This window comes from Paramormyrops kingsleyae, chromosome 2 (assembly GCF_048594095.1).
Source record: "Paramormyrops kingsleyae isolate MSU_618 chromosome 2, PKINGS_0.4, whole genome shotgun sequence".
Lineage (NCBI taxonomy): Eukaryota > Metazoa > Chordata > Actinopteri > Osteoglossiformes > Mormyridae > Paramormyrops > Paramormyrops kingsleyae.
Window position 1 is genome coordinate 3,702,816 of NC_132798.1, and position 17,031 is coordinate 3,719,846.

A 17,031-nucleotide genomic window follows, 5' to 3' on the forward strand; every position below is an offset into this window, starting at 1 on the left:
CCCAGATTCATCCCAACACTTTCGAATTGAGGATTTCTGTTGTACTCAGGTATTGTGTGATGGAAGTTACATTCTGTGAAGCAACCTAATTATCTGCTAATATAACAAACAGGCCTATATCATTATCATTGTTTTCCATGGGTTGGAAAAATGACAAATTTCAGAACATAAAGTGCAAAAAAGCTGTACAAAGAATTATAAAACAGAACGGTTCACGCAAGGATTTCTTAATCCCCGAGAAAGCAATGCCAAATCACATCAATGATGGGTTACATTAGATCTTTACAAAAACACAACACATGTAATTTCTACATTAAACATAGAAAACTATGGCATAAGGAAAATAAAATATGCCAATGTTAAATCTTTTGGATTTGGGATGATAGCCTCTTCAAATAGCAAATGTGCAGTATATGTATCATTTATTTGCAAATGAGACAGAACATATCTCAGCACAAACAACGAAGAATGGAACATCTTATCTGGCAAGGAATGGGGAGGGGTTAAATTAATAAAACCTTGAAAATGTGCCTAATTTTCCAGTTCCTATCCTCTGTTCCCACTTAGCCATAAAAAGAATATAAGAAGGAGGAACACAGAATGCATATCATTCATTAGCTGCAAATAAAAGAAATTCTCTTTAATAGTTCCCCAACTCCCAGAGCTTACTGTGCAATGGAGCGGGAAAGTTAAAAAAAGGGGGGGGGGGGGGAGCCATTTCCCTCAAGTGCTTGTTAGGCCCAACTTATTATCGCAATGAATAATCTTAGAAATAAATAAATATCTCAAACAAACATTTATAGATCTAAGTATTATCAGAGGAGTACAGGCTTGTTGCACGGCTCCCCGGCGTGTTTGAAATCCGCCTTTGTCTCCCGCTTTGATCTCCGCCTGTTAACCTATTCGACGCCTCACCTGATCTCACCCGTCCCGTGCCAACGTTGCCATTAAATACGCATCTACCCGGGCTACTGACACTGCACGGCTGCCCATGCAGCAAGCGCCGATCGCGGGACGTGTTGCATTTCGATACGACGGCGGCGACCTGGTGCTGTGGAGGTGGGCCGGCCTGGATAATAACGAGACACATTAAGAGGACAGGGATCTTCGTTTGTTCGGGTGTATATACTCACCGTTATCTCCTCTGGCACGGAGGCATACGGATACTAAGCATCGGCAGCATTTATAATAGTGTCCTATTATTAGACTTTTTCAGATTGTAATCTAAAAGAACAATGTGCCATTTATATTCAGAATTTCATAATGGACACAAGATATGGGGGGTGTCAAATTTTGTTGTTAAGCACAGGCAGTGTGGGGGAATTCTGGGATATTATGGTGAAGAGCCAGACAGCCAGTCAAAGAAGGACAGGGGCAGAGACACGACGGGCAGAGAGAAATATTTTAAATGTAGCAGTTAGCAGTAGGTTGTGGGCATTTCTCTGCAGCTCTCCCAGTGTGCGGTGTGGGGGTGTCCCAGGTCCCAGTGTGCGGTGTGGGGGTGTCCCAGGTCCCAGTGTGCGGTGTGGGGGTGTCCCAGGTCCCAGCCCAGAGCCAAGGCTTCATTGAAATTCTAATGAACTCGCACTCACAATCGCACTGCTCTAACCATCCTACGCACGCACAGACACACGCACACACACACACACGCACATGCACGCAGACACACGCACACACACACACACACACACGCACGCAGACACACGCACATGCACGCACATGCACGCACAGACACACGCACACACACACACACACACGTACACACACACATGCACAGACACACGCACACACACACACACACACACACACGGCCCTTGAGCCTCCAGAGCCCCATGGCAGCTCACTCCATTCCGTTTTATCACACATCAAAAGGGCCGGGGCTCTGGGCCCAGACAGGACCCCGGGACCGTAACATCTGCAGCGGGGGGCTGTATCACAGGAGGGACACGCGTGGAGCAGATGTCGCAGGGAGCTGAACAGCAGGCTGGGGAGGCGACGGGGAGCAGAGCTTGACAAGCTGGAGAGAGACCCTCCCAGGCTGCTACGCCTCCCGCGTGGAGGAGCTCTAACCCCCCAGCTCTGGGGCCCACTGCCGGCCCCCCTTTTCACTGTACAATTAGGCAATTAGTCACCCGGCCGCTAATCAGCTAATCATTGTCTGTGTGTTTTTTCCATTAAAAAGGCATGTCCTCCACAGGCGGTCTCTGAGGAGAAGCCTTTCTCCTTCACAGTTCAATTTCAGCCTTTTCCTGTTTCACTTCTATTTCAGTTAATTATCTCCATACAGCGAGGCACCAAGCAAAGGGACAAACTACTGTTAAGGGCCGGCCTTACGTAAGAACTCTCCGGAATATACAGTCAAATGCAGCTATTTATTAAGCTGTGCTCTGGATGCGTGTCCCAAAGTTGTGTCCAAAAACAGAACACTGGAAAACTTTTTTCAACATCATTAATACAAATATGAAAATTTTCCAGTCATGTTATGTGATACATAAAAATTATATATTTTATATAACAATACCGATGTGGTGACTTCATACCAGAAATACATTTTAATGCATGAATTATGAGCAGAATTACAGTGTGACAACCGTGACTGTAATGTGTCAATAATGAAAGCCATTGAATAAAGGATAATTACCAAAATACAGTATAACAAACAGAACATACTTTCAGAAACCAATTACTCATAGTTTTTAATCTTTGTCTTGCACTGAAACTAAAGATTATAGACATCCTTATAGTCATATGTGCCCGAATGCACAATGTTCTGAGAAATCTCATTAGACACATGAATGACAAAGGTCGCTACCTGCATTTTTTGTATTAGTGGTTGTTGCTAATTTCGGTCTGCCTGTGTATGAAGGTAGCTGTTATTTCACTTCACCTCTCAGCTCACTTCATTATAATGCTTCCTACCGTTTTCCCTCTTCTGTGATTTCCCGGTAGAATACCAGTCGAAAGTTTTACAAACAACAGCCTCATGAGAGAGGAAAAAGACACATAAAAGTTCGAGAAGTGTTGCCAGACAGATGAACCCCGCGACCTAGATTAGAAATGATCAACATTAAAAGTTGTTTAATTTGCAAAACAGGAGAAGAGAGAGAGAGGGGGGACACATGAGCAGGCGTACGCACAAACACAAATGCAGACGAACGACGCAGTAATTAAGCAGAAGAGCGGCGGCTGCAGTTCCAATATGACGCCTGGCGAATGTGTGTGCGAGGAAGCGGAGGGAGATGAAGGGCTTCGAGTCTCTGACAGAGAGGCTTCCGCCCATAAGTGAAGCGTGCTGAGTGGCTTTGTCTAGCAGGTGAAAGTGCCCTGCAGCTATGCAGAAATAGCCACTATTTCAGGCCGAATCCCCCGCATTTATCCACGTTAATGAGAAATAAATTGATAAATATCATCAGACATGTAGCCTGAAGGGATAAACATCCATTACTAGATTAAAGGAAATTATAAGCGCAAACTACTATGCCTAAAAGATGAGAGTTAAAGGATGCCAAGTGAAAAAGTTTAGTAATTTATTCAGCTTGAGCAAGGCAATTTGCAGAGTTTAGAAAGGAAAAGGACCGCTTGCAGTTTAATGATATACATACTTTTTTCCTCTGGCTACACAGAAACTGACACTTCAGAAAGAAAAAAAACCCATCAGGAAAATTAATTTGGTGTGTTTTGATTGCAGGCATATTAATTGTAGAATAAGATTGCAAGATAAAAGGCTGATTATCTACTATGGAGGAGTCAGTGTAGGTACTTTACATGGGGTACTTCTGGTTATGGACTGTGGAGGAGTCAGTGTGGGTACTTTACATGGGGTACTTATGGTTATGGGCTGTGGAGGAGTCAGTGTGGGTACTTTACACGGGGTACTTATGGTTATGGGCTGTGGAGGAGTCAGTGTGGGTACTTTACACAGGGTACATCTGGTTATGGGCTGTGGAGGAGTCAGTGTGGGTACTTTACATGGGGTACTTCTGGTTATGGGCTGTGGAGGAGTCAGTGTGGGTACTTTACATGGGGTACTTCTGGTTATGGGCTGTGGAGGAGTCAGTGTGGGTACTTTACATGGGGTACTTCTGGTTATGGGCTGTGGAGGAGTCAGTGTGGGTACTTTACACAGGGTACTTCTGGTTATGGGCTGTGGAGGAGTCAGTGTGGGTACTTTACACAGGGTACTTCTGGTTATGGGCTGTGGAGGAGTCAGTGTGGGTACTTTACATGGGGTACTTCTGGTTATGGGCTGTGGAGGAGTCAGTGTGGGTACTTTACATGGGGTACTTCTGGTTATGGGCTGTGGAGGAGTCAGTGTGGGTACTTTACATGGGGTACTTCTGGTTATGGGCTGTGGAGGAGTCAGTGTGGGTACTTTACATGGGGTACTTCTGGTTATGGGCTGTGGAGGAGTCAGTGTGGGTACTTTACATGGGGTACTTCTGGTTATGGGCTGTGGAGGAGTCAGTGTGGGTACTTTACATGGGGTACTTCTGGTTATGGGCTGTGGAGGAGTCAGTGTGGGTACTTTACATGGGGTACTTCTGGTTATGGGCTGTGGAGGAGTCAGTGTGGGTACTTTACATGGGGTACTTCTGGTTATGGGCTGTGGAGGAGTCAGTGTGGGTACTTTACATGGGGTACTTCTGGTTATGGGCTGTGGAGGAGTCAGTGTGGGTACTTTACATGGGGTACTTCTGGTTATGGGCTGTGGAGGAGTCAGTGTGGGTACTTTACATGGGGTACTTCTGTTACATTTACTGCTAAAATCAGTGGGATCAAGTGCATGCATGTAGTTAAAGATCACATTAATAAAACAATCAAATAAAATCCAAATACCTGTGTGTTGATTTGAATTACAAAGGTTATAACAATCCCAAATCGCATGCCACTCACAGGATTGTTTTCCTAATTGTCGACCTGGTACACAGTATGAACCAATACCATTAAATCTCCTATAACCTCCTTTCATTTGATCCCAGCTCTGTTCTTTGGTTTCCTTACACTGCAGTGAGTTATTCAGTGGGCTACTGGATTATAATTAGGAGATTCATTAAAAGTGCATCATTTACAAGTTTGGCGAAAACCTAACACAGGATCTTCTTGCTTAACACCTACTTCACACTGTTTCTGCAGCCTGATTTTGACTCAGGACTTCTCTCTCTCTCTCTCTCTCTCTAACACACACACACACACACACACACAGGTTTGTAATTATATCTTTGTGGGGACTCTCCATTCATTTCTGTGGGGAAAACTCTAATCCCAGCATGACGACCTTAACCTCTGCCCAGCCCTAACCTTACCCATAAGTAACCAAACAAAATACAAGATTTTCGCCATTTTTCAGGTTTTTGATTGCATTCACAGATCTTTGTGGGGACCTGGACAATGGTCCCCGCAACATCAAAATGAGAGGTTTTTATCACATGGTGGGGGACATTTGGTCCCCACAATGTAATATAACATAATCTCCACACAGACAAACTGACAGACAGACATACACCTACACACAAACACACACAGACACACACAAACACACACAAATACACACACAGACACACACACAAACACACAGACACACACAAACACACACAGACACACACAAACACACACAAATACACACACAAACACACACAGACACACACAAACACACACAAATACACACACAAACACACACACAAACACACAGACACACACAAACACACACAGACACACACAAACACACACAAATACACACACAAACACACACAGACACACACAAATACACACACAAACACACACAGACACACAGACACACACACACACAGACACACACACACACACACACACACACACACACACACACACACACACACACACACACACACACACACTGATTACACCACAAAGTGGGACTGAAGAGGCCATTTTTGTGTAAGTGAAGCCTCATGAGTGCCACTAACCCAACACAAAGAAGCTCCTCCCTGCTGCTCACATCAGTGGGTACCCCTGCACCAAGGTCGCCATATAAGGGGGGGGGGGGTTGGGGGGGGGAGTTCGGCCAATTCCAAGAGACCCTGGGTGACAGGGGCTCTAAAAAATTTAGAACATGATTGGATTGGTCTGGGTCGGGGGTCCAGGATGACATGCTTTCAGAAGACACGGCACCTCACACTGCAGGTGTCCCTCTCGACCCCCTGGTGTCGACCCATCGACTCCCTAACCATGCTTCCTCCATCGCATGCTCCTGTGTCCACTGCAGCCCACTGCCTACCCTTCGCAGGCTCCTGTGTCCACTGCAGCCCACTGCCTACCCTTCGCAGGCTCCTGTGTCCACTGCAGCCCACTGCCTACCCTTCGCAGGCTCCTGTGTCCACTGCAGCCCACTGCCTACCCTTCGCAGGCTCCTGTGGCCACTGCAGTCCACTGCCTACCCTTCGCAGGCTCCTGTGTCCACTGCAGCCCACTGCCTACCCTTCGCAGGCTCCTGTGGCCACTGCAGCCCACTGCCTACCCTTCGCAGGCTCCTGTGTCCACTGCAGCCCACTGCCTACCCTTCGCAGACTCCTGTGGCCGCTGCAGCCCACTGCCTACCCTTCGCAGGCTCCTGTGTCCACTGCAGCCCACTGCCTACCCTTCGCAGGCTCCTGTGTCCACTGCAGCCCACTGCCTACCCTTCGCAGACTCCTGTGTCCACTGCAGCCCACTGCCTACCCTTCGCAGACTCCTGTGTCCACTGCAGCCCACTGCCTACCCTTTGCAGAGTCCTGTGGCCGCTGCAGCCCACTGCCTACCCTTCGCTGGATACTTTGATCTTTGCTCGGCCCGCAGCATACGCAGATGCTCCTGATAATGAAGACCCCGTCTCCCCAGTTACCCAATGATCAACGAGGGCAACGGATGAACGGGTCACGCACTATGCCGCTTGATTCCTGCACCATGCATCAGCGCACAAAAATACCCCTTAAAAGGCTCCCATCTACGCTGCCTTAGAGATGTAATGTACTTTGCTGCTAACTGCCATTGCTGTTGATGCATTTAAAGAACTAATTACAGACACTCAGAAGTACTCATAAATAACCCATTATATCTCTGTATTATATAGTTATAATACTATTTCTATAAGCCCATGACCCTGGCCAGGATAAGTGGTCAGAAGACAGATGGATATAAGTACTTTAAATGCAAAACTTTGCATAACTTAGTTTTACCCAATTATATAGAAACCTGCTTTAAATAGCCTGTTCAAAGGTACAACAGAAGTAACCCCCCAAGAGACATTAAGCTTTTTTGGTGCAACTCCTTAATCACACTCCTCCCTGCTGCTAAAGTTAAAAATGCCGGCCATATAAGAGTTCAGGCAGCGTTCATCCCTACCAGCGCCAACACTGAGGGAGTATGTTCACTGTGAAACCATTAGCCAACTGCAAATGGGTTACCTCGGCAGCTTTTAGTCGTCATGGGTGATCTCAAGCATGCAAATCTCGAGTGAGCTTCGCATATCACAATGTTAACTTTGTAGACAGAGGTGAACACACTGGGCCTTGTTTATACGAACATCTGCCACACATACACAGCTACAAACTGCCCCCTGCCTCAACCACTCAGGCCACATTTCTGTAATGCTGACTCCAGCATCCAGACCGCTGATCAAACGTGCTAAACTGGCTGTGACGAGTATCAGAATACGGCCAGAAGGAGCTGCTTTGGCACGGCAGGACTGTTTAGATCATGCAGATTGTTCTATGTTCAAGGAGGCTCCTTCCTACGGTCACCTCAGAGGATGCAGCATCTGTGACTGGAAATACCAGCGACTGCACAGATGATGTAATGGTCTCCAAGTCCATTAGAGCGCGAGCCAGCCTGAAACCTTGAATGACTACACAGGTCGACGTGCCGCTGAAAACCTGCCATGTCTTCAGATGGGACTGTGAGGGCCAACCTGTCCTGGACCGTCAGGGATGCTAAGCATACATACACATGAAAAATCCATGGTCACTTCCAAGGCAACAGGGACACGTGGAGCATGTGGCAGGGCATTCAGATCATCCCTGACACTGCTGTCAGTGATGCTTTCCTCCCAAATGTGCTGAACTACTTTACCACACAGTTTGATGCATGAAACAATGTTCATGATGAGGAAAACCATCAGGTACTCAGTCCATCCATGGCTGATGTGAGGTGAGATTCCCTAGCTTACAGTTTGCATATCACCCTAAGTGGTTCACCAAGAACACCCTCCCCTGGACTTGACTGGATAAAAAAAAAGATACTTATGCAAGAAAAATCTTCTTGGAATGTATTTCAGCAAGAAGATAGATATGGTGAACCTGACCAAAAGACCTCAGGCAGCGTGGATTGGCAACATCTCCATACCTCCACACTGGGCACTGGCACTCCCCAGAGAGACGCTCAGGTCACTGGTCATTGTTGACTCAGAACTGCACTGCCCAGCTCAGTTCAAACCACATTATCAAGTTTGCTGGTGATACTGAGCATGGTGGGCCCCATCAGGAACAGTGATTAGTCATTGTATAGAGTGGACATTGAGTGGCAAGTGGGCTGGGGCAAGAGCATCAATTTATCTAAAGGTGGATACAATGAAAGAGATGACTGTTGACTTCAAGAAAGCCCATACTGATCACTCGTCATTCTCCATCAACGGATCTACTATAGAGACAACCAGAAACACCAAGTTTCTTGGTAAGTACATCACAGATGACCTCATTTGGTTCTTCAACACCACTATTCAAGCCAAGGGAACACAACAGCACCTCCATTTCTCCTCAACTGAAGAGAACTTCACTTCATGAAATTATTATTTTTTTTGCACAAATTTGTCAAAAATTGCTGTTGACTAGGTTCTAATTCAAACTGTCACAGGAGTTGGTGGGACCACCTTGTGTCCACATGTAATTAATTGAACTTGTCCAATGAAGTCACTTGCTATTAGTGTATCAATTAGTCTTAAATACATTAAAGGAAAAAAATTCCAAGACTCTGGATGATGGATGGATGATGGATTCACACTATACAGTAAATAATGAAGCTTTAAAGACTTTAAAGATTCTAATATATAATTTATTGCTACAGCATTTCCAACAAAAAGAATTGTGCAGAGAAGCTCGCAAGTCATTTGAAACCCACCTTTCACTATCCCGATCCTTAATTTTCACTGACATAGGTAGCAATTTGGAGGAGCACAAAAATGAAAAAAGAATAATACACTTATGGGATGTGTGTATATGTGTAGAAGATTCCAAATGCTAGACGTTAGGGGCGGCCTTACTTGTCGAATGCAGTCCAGTTTTGAAAGACGCTGTTGAATCAACTTGACCCAAAGCTCACAAGGGATTTCCTATAGAGGAGGAGAAGCACAATAAAAATTCTCATGCCATGGAAGGGAATCCATTTTTGTGGTATTGCCTGTCAATCCACCTTTATCCTCCCTTTCTTTCACATGGGACGACGTCATTGTACATTTCAATGCTGTAAAACGCTGCAGCTTGACTTTCTCAGCTTGATTTGGTAATGAGATGGGATTTAGTGCATTAAGGGCGAAGGGATGAGGGTCCCTCAGGCCAAATGGCGTGAAACTTGGCAGTAACCCGGCCCAGTGGGGCTGGAGCATGATCAGGAGGGACCTACATGCCGGCTGCCAGGCTCACGCTGTCTGTGAGCCACTTTGAAGTATCACCTTGAGGAAAGAGCTCATGTCCGGTAGCAGGGGAGCTCAGCCACGGGGGCGGGGGGGCTGCGGGGGCGGGGCGGGGGGCGGATCATCAGACGCACTGCCAGACTCTGCATTCCCGCTTCCCTCCATTGAAGCTCTCAGTGGCTTTGCTGTTACGTGAGGTCCTCTCTGTTCAATGCAATCCTCTCATTTACAGACTCTAAACTGCCATCAAATCCTCTGAATTGTTTACTATTACCTTCTGTCTCTTTCTGATTGCTTAAGTGTAGCAGACATATTTATGTGTTTCGAACCTGAGAATGGCTTAATAAAAGAGAAACTGATCAAAGTGATGGGACTCCATGATGTGGGGCAGAATGCATTCTCAGATACACAGATGTAAAACACATGTATTTTCAAGCTATTGCACCAGGCACAGGGACACATAATAAAATTACAGGTTTGAACTCCCCTCCACCCCGAAATTTGTTTCCGCTCCCTGGTTGGTGAAATTGACCCGCCAGAAATACGAAATATATTTCTGGCTAAGGGCCTATTCCATACCTGATTCATATGGCAGTGAATTTTCAGAGGTACCACACCTGATTCATATGGCAGTGAATTCTCAGAGGTACCACACCTGATTCATATGGCAGTGAATTCTCAGAGCCACTGTAACTGTTTCATACAGCAATGAATTCTACCCTCTCCTGATTCATTGGGTAGTGGACTCTGAGCTACTGCGACGTGATTCATACGCCAGTGAATTCTCAGAGCTACCACAACTGGTATTTACGGCAATGAATTCTCAGAGCTACTGCAACCGATCCAAACAGCACCAAATTCTTAGAGCTACCACACCTGATTCAAACCGCAGTTAATCCTCAGAGCTACCACAACTGATTTCTAAGGTAGTGAACTCTCAGAGCTACCACACTTGATTCAAACCGCAGTTAATACTCAGAGCTACCACAACGGATTTCTAAGGTAGTGAACTCTCAGAGCTACCACACTTGATTCAAACCGCAGTTAATACTCAGAGCTACCACACCTGATTCAAACCGCAGTTAATACTCAGAGATACCACACCTGATTCAAACCACAGTTAATTGTCAGAGCTACCAATCCTGATCATTTCAGGCAGAAAGTGGAGAGATAAAGCACCAAAGTTCCCCATCAGAAATGTCAGTTTTAAGTCTGTTGATTAATTCTGACACTGCTGGCCTTTTATCTTCCTCACCAGCAGAGTTTTTAATCAGATTAACCCAAACCAGCATCTTTTAAAGGACCATATTTATTTATTAATTTTTTTTGGGGGGGGGATGGAATCAAACAGAAGATGATAATTAAAATAATTAAACCACAGGGATTGGCATTTGTGGTTCTTCTCTCTCTTCTTTATCTAGTTTTTTTCCGGGCTCTTCTTGCATGCAGATTCAAAGTAGGGAGCACAGCAGCACCCCTCATTAAGCCACAGCGTCTTTCGCCTCAAACGTCTAACTGAACAAGCTTCTTTTCCCTGTGTTCAGTCTGATCTCCGGGAGATTGTGGACTGTCTATATCGGAAACTGGGGGAGGGCAAATGTACAAACAAGCTTTTTAAAGAATACTTATCTAGGCTATTTTAGAAAAAATAAAAACAACATTTTCTCTTCAATCATTATTTATTCATGCATTTTTAAGCTTTTAATGAGTACAAATTAACTAATTTTTAAGATTGTCAGGAGGCATGCTTGCTAAAAAGTTTTGTTTTCCATGTGGAATAAGCTCAAGGCTGAACCATCTGACATCACAGGTCAGATATCGAGCAAGAACCATGTAATATGTAGAATAGTATAGAAAGTCTTCCTACATATTGTACTCACAGTATACATGGAACATGTCTTTACAAAATAAGTTTTGTTTCATGCTTTTAGGAAAATAATTATCCACCCTTCTCCCATAACCAGTTCTCCAGTACAGGATCATGCTTACCTTGCAGCCTATCCCAGAAAGCAGAGGGCATAGAGCATGGCCCATACTGGATGGGATACCAGTTTATCTCAGGGCCTACATTGGATGGGGGTACCAGTCTATCTCAGGGCCCACACTGGATGGGGATACCAGTCTATCTCAGGGCCCATACTGGATGGGATACCAGTCTATCTCAGGGCCCACACTGGCCGGGATACCAGTCTATCTCAGAGCCTACACTGGATGGGATACCAGTCTATCTCAGGGCCCACACTGGATGGGGATTCCAGTCTATCTCAGGGCCCACACTGGACGGGATACCAGTCTATCTCAGAGCCTACACTGGATGGGATACCAGTCTATCTCAGAGCCTACACTGGACGGGATACCAGTCTATCTCAGAGCCTACACTGGACGGGATACCAGTCTATCTCAGAGCCTACACTGGACGGGATACCAGTCTATCTCAGAGCCTACACTGGATGGGATACCAGTCTATCTCAGGGCCCACACTGGACGGAATACGAGTCTATCTCAAGGCCCACACTGAACGGGATACCAGTCTATCTCAGAGCCTACACTGGATGGGATACCAGTCTATCTCAGGGCCCACACTGGACGGAATACGAGTCTATCTCAAGGCCCACACTGAACGGGATACCAGTCTATCTCAGGGCCCACACTGGACGGGATACCAGTCTACCTCAGGGCCCACACTGGACGGGATACCAGTCTATCTCAGGTCCCACACTGGATGGGGATTCCAGTCTATCTCAGGGCCCATACCGGTCGGGATACCAGTCTATCTCAGGGCCCACACTGGATGGGGATTCCAGTCTATCTCAGGGCCCACACTGGACGGAATACGAGTCTATCTCAAGGCCCACACTGAACGGGATACCAGTCTATCTCAGGGCCCACACTGGATGGGGATTCCAGTCTATCTCAGGGCCCACACTGGACGGGATACCAGTCTATCTCAGAGCCTACACTGGATGGGATACCAGTCTATCTCAGAGCCTACACTGGACGGGATACCAGTCTATCTCAGAGCCTACACTGGACGGGATACCAGTCTATCTCAGAGCCTACACTGGATGGGATACCAGTCTATCTCAGGGCCCACACTGGACGGAATACGAGTCTATCTCAAGGCCCACACTGAACGGGATACCAGTCTATCTCAGAGCCTACACTGGATGGGATACCAGTCTATCTCAGGGCCCACACTGGACGGAATACGAGTCTATCTCAAGGCCCACACTGAACGGGATACCAGTCTATCTCAGGGCCCACACTGGACGGGATACCAGTCTACCTCAGGGCCCACACTGGACGGGATACCAGTCTATCTCAGGTCCCACACTGGATGGGATAAGAGTCTATCTCAGGGCCCATACCGGTCGGGATACCAGTCTATCTCAGGGCCCACACTGGATGGGGATTCCAGTCTATCTCAGGGCCCACACTGGATAGGATACCAGTCTATCTGAGAGCCCATACTGGTCGGGATACCAGTCTATCTCAGGGCCCGCACTGGACGGGGAATCCAGTCTACCTCAGGGCCCACACTGGCCGGGATACCAGTCTACCTCAGGGCCCACACTGGCCGGGATACCAGTCTATCTCAGGGCCCACACTGAACGGGATACCAGTCTATCTCAGGGCCCACACTGGATGGGGATTCCAGTCTATCTCAGGGCCCACACTGAACGGGATACCAGTCTATCTCATGGCCCATACCGGTCGGGATACCAGTCTATCTTAGGGCCCACACTGGATGGGATAAGAGTCTATCTCAGGGCCCACACTGGACAGAATACCAGTCTATCTGAAGGCCCATACTGGTCGGTATACCAGTCTACCTCAGGGCCCACACTGGACAGGATACCAGTCTACCTCAGGGCCCACACTCACACACACTATGAGGAAATAAGAGTGCCTAGGGGAGACCTGGTTAAACATGTAAAGAAGATGTAGACGCCACACAAGCGCAGAATGGGGAGCCGGAATTGATCCCACAACGTTACAGTAATTAATGAACCCGGAAGGTGTTTTAAATAAGATGGCAGAGGCCTCGGTGCATTCTCACTTCACACACAGGTCTTCCTGAAAGGGGCTGTATGTGACACTCGGAGAGTCAGTATATGTGCACGTGTCAGCCCCCCCCCAGCCAGCTTTCCCCGGGGCCCCCGGCCATGCCTTACCTGTAGCCTGTCCGCGTGCCACTTTGCCTCCCTCGCCAGCTCGCCCTCCCCCTCCAACACGCCGGGCTCTGTGATGTGCACGGCTCTGGTGCGCTCACACAGCTGTCTGGCCTGACGGAGCACAAAAGAGACAGCTGTCACTTCACAGCTGCGGGCTCCAGGGCAGCCTGCGCACCGACCCGCTTCACACGGCCACTAGCTGGGACTCTTCGCATTGACTGTGGGTATGATTCCTACAGACAGCGAGTGGGGATACACTTCTCCCGTATGCTGAAATGAGACCATGGGGAATTTAAGACTTGCGTTTGAATGCCACATTTAAGTTATGTTCTCGCATTCTGTTACTGTCAGCAATCTCCATATTTATTTCTTGCATATTAAATGAGTCATATTTAATACAACACTTCTCTATTAAGACATTTCACACCTACTTTGCCAGAATATACATTTCTACAATCTTCCTATGTATGTCTCCTTCAAACCTTTAAAAATCTTCAGTCACAAAAACATCATGCAGGCCTGCATGTTACCAAAGAGAGCTGTAAAATAATTCAAAATATTGAAGAAATTTCTTTAATAGACATCTCCCTTGGCAAAACTGATGAGAGACATTCCCTTCAAAGCCAAATCCACTTCCAATACAAAGCGTGTATAACTTTATATAAACTCTTACCATTTATTCACAATATTTTTAAAGAAGTAAAAAAGAGGAAAAGAACATGAATTCCTTTTTATTGCACACATGTAAAATTTATACATTTCTTTGAAAAAAATCTGAAGAATAATTTCACATTTGTCCCAAGATTCAATTCTCAAGAATACTCAAATTCACAAATTAGCCTGAATTCCCTTGATGACCAATTATCTTACATCAATTCTCTAACCACTAGTATACTTGTAAATTAATCATACTTTCTGACTCAGTCACACTCCTTCAATAATTTGGTAAAATAACATAAATTTCACTTACAGTGGTTCTTTTGCCTGAAGCTGGGGGACCCAGCAGCATAATCCTGGGAACTGGAAATGAGCAATCACTGTTCAGGGAATCAAGAAGGCATTCTCAAACTGAATCCTCATTCATTTGACAAGAAATCTATGTATTGTATTAAGAATAATACATCAATAATATACACATGCCTGTGTAAAATTTGGTTGTTGACCACTGAGTGCCAGACAAGCACCATTGACCTGATGCACAATGCCCTGCCCCAAAACATGCTCTGTTTCTGTCAACAGAACCGAAGAGCCGGAAAGGGTGGAAACAGCAGTAACAAGGGCACTGTGTGAAACACTGTGTAAAGAGGCATACATACATCAGACATGCGCAGAACACAGTGACACGCACGGATGAAACATGCCTCTCCAGGAATCTCTACAGGGTGAGTATTGGTTAGGTGGGACAAAAGGTAAACTGGGACACATATGTTTGATACTATATATATGGTTTATTATCTTAAGCTCTGTTCTTGAGCTTTCAGTAATACTTTTTGGTTTTAATACTTATAATTAGGATCATATTTTTAAAGTGAGAAAGTTAAAAATTACAAAAATGGTCCTGGTTTAACAATAGCCACCATATAGGAATTCAATGTTTAATTTAGTTTAACGGCAGAGAAATGCTGTGATGGCATAATCCAGGAGGTAAAAAAGTCATTTTAAAAGCTTATGTGTGTCATGCAAGTGTGGCATGCAACTTCTTTTTCCTTGAGCTTCCGTTTGTCGTTACTTATACAGCAATAGCCAAAATGGCAGCTTAAATGAGAGCTTCCTGTATGTTATGGTTTTGTTTAACCAGCCCCTTAAACACACCTGAGAGTGACAGCTGCACCTGGGCACATGCTCTCTGCTTCTGACACTGTACTTTGCATGTGAGTGCTGCACATCGATGGCAAGAAGTGAGTCTTGCAGGAAATTATACCAGTCACTTTAAAACTCCACAGTGCAACCAAAACTGACCAAAAGCATTACGCGGCAAATAGCCAATTATAAAGAAATCAAGTAATCAATATAAATTGAATATAAAGGTTTAAGGTCATTTTCATACATGCCATGTAGGATTATAGACATTACGAAATGATGCACATTCACATACACAATATAGAATGTATACAGAATTAAAAATGAAAGTGAAATATATTTATATTACAAACATTTCTATTTCTAAGACTCCTATTAGAATATTAACGTGAAATTTGCATTAACAAAGATGTTACAAAGGAACAGATTTCACTGACGGAGACTTTAACAATTGCAAGGTTTATAAGGAACAGAGTGCCACCTGGTGGCCATCAAGTGTGTCTGTACCCTGTTGTTGACAAAACTGCATTAACACCACAACTATTAAGTGTTAAACAGTGATGTGGATTTTAACTCACCTCCAATACTGTCTCTCTTCAGCAAAGTAATCAGGTACTGAATGGGATCTTCTGGTTTGTCCACTATTAGATTTCTCAGCATAGACTAAACAGTAATTCAATAATTAGACTTATCATTATATTAATCTGCACGCACGCACGCACGCACGCGCGCGCGCGCACACACACACACAAACACACACACACACACACACACACACACACACACACACACACACACACACACAGCATAAGCATGATCCATTCAGAAGTGCCATCTTCCCTAACTGCATGTTTCTGTACGGGATAGTAAGCATGCAGGTTTTCCTAAGTTGTTTTGGGATGTTAAGTTACGTTAGGCATTTTAAAATAACCAACATATTTTGCTTGTGTTTGACAATTTTTTAAAATATATTTTTTTAATTTTCTAATTTTTCAATAATCAAATAACATCCCTCCACCCCAACAATGGAACTATTTGTCAGGCTAATATTTTAATTCAGTAATTTTCCAGAGAACGTATATCTGTTTGACATCTACATGATTTTGGCCCTTACCTGCATTAAATCAAATATCTCGTGCTTTTCGGCATATAGTAGCATTTCGGGAGGAATCCTCAAAGTGTTTGCTGTCGGATCCATTTCAGTTAAATAGTTAACTACTATATTACGAGAGAAAATAATAAATATTTTACACGATGTCAAAAGTTAGCAATAATCTTGCAATTAATCAGCAAGATTAAACTGCCTGTATTCTGTTTCTCGGCTAAGGTTCAGTCGTTGCGTCGCCGTCGTTAGGAACACAGACCATCGTTAAGGATTTCGTCATTATTGTGCGCCATAGAGTCGGACAAACCACAGCC

The 17,031-nt window shown here is 45.2% G+C and overlaps 1 protein-coding gene across 4 annotated transcripts in view; it reads right to left on the bottom strand.

Annotated features, from left to right (window-relative positions):
• Positions 1-16,962, bottom strand: part of ak8 (adenylate kinase 8) — a 40,541-nt gene extending 23,579 nt beyond the window's left edge. For 2 of the 4 annotated variants that reach the window (XM_072703728.1, XM_072703727.1), the window contains exons 1-6: positions 16,727-16,962; positions 16,191-16,275; positions 15,625-15,690; positions 14,783-14,832; positions 13,813-13,923; positions 9,269-9,337 (exon numbers count right to left, since the gene is read on the bottom strand). In XM_072703728.1, coding sequence (XP_072559829.1) covers positions 9,269-9,337; positions 13,813-13,923; positions 14,783-14,832; positions 15,625-15,690; positions 16,191-16,275; positions 16,727-16,810 — 465 coding nt within the window. In that variant the 5' untranslated portion in view covers positions 16,811-16,962. Of the gene's footprint in view, positions 1-9,268; positions 9,338-13,812; positions 13,924-14,782; positions 14,850-15,624; positions 15,691-16,190; positions 16,276-16,726 lie in introns of all 4 variants that reach the window. The other 2 variants (XM_072703732.1, XM_072703740.1) reach the window with 2 other exon arrangements.
• Between the last annotated feature and the right edge of the window lie 69 nt (positions 16,963-17,031).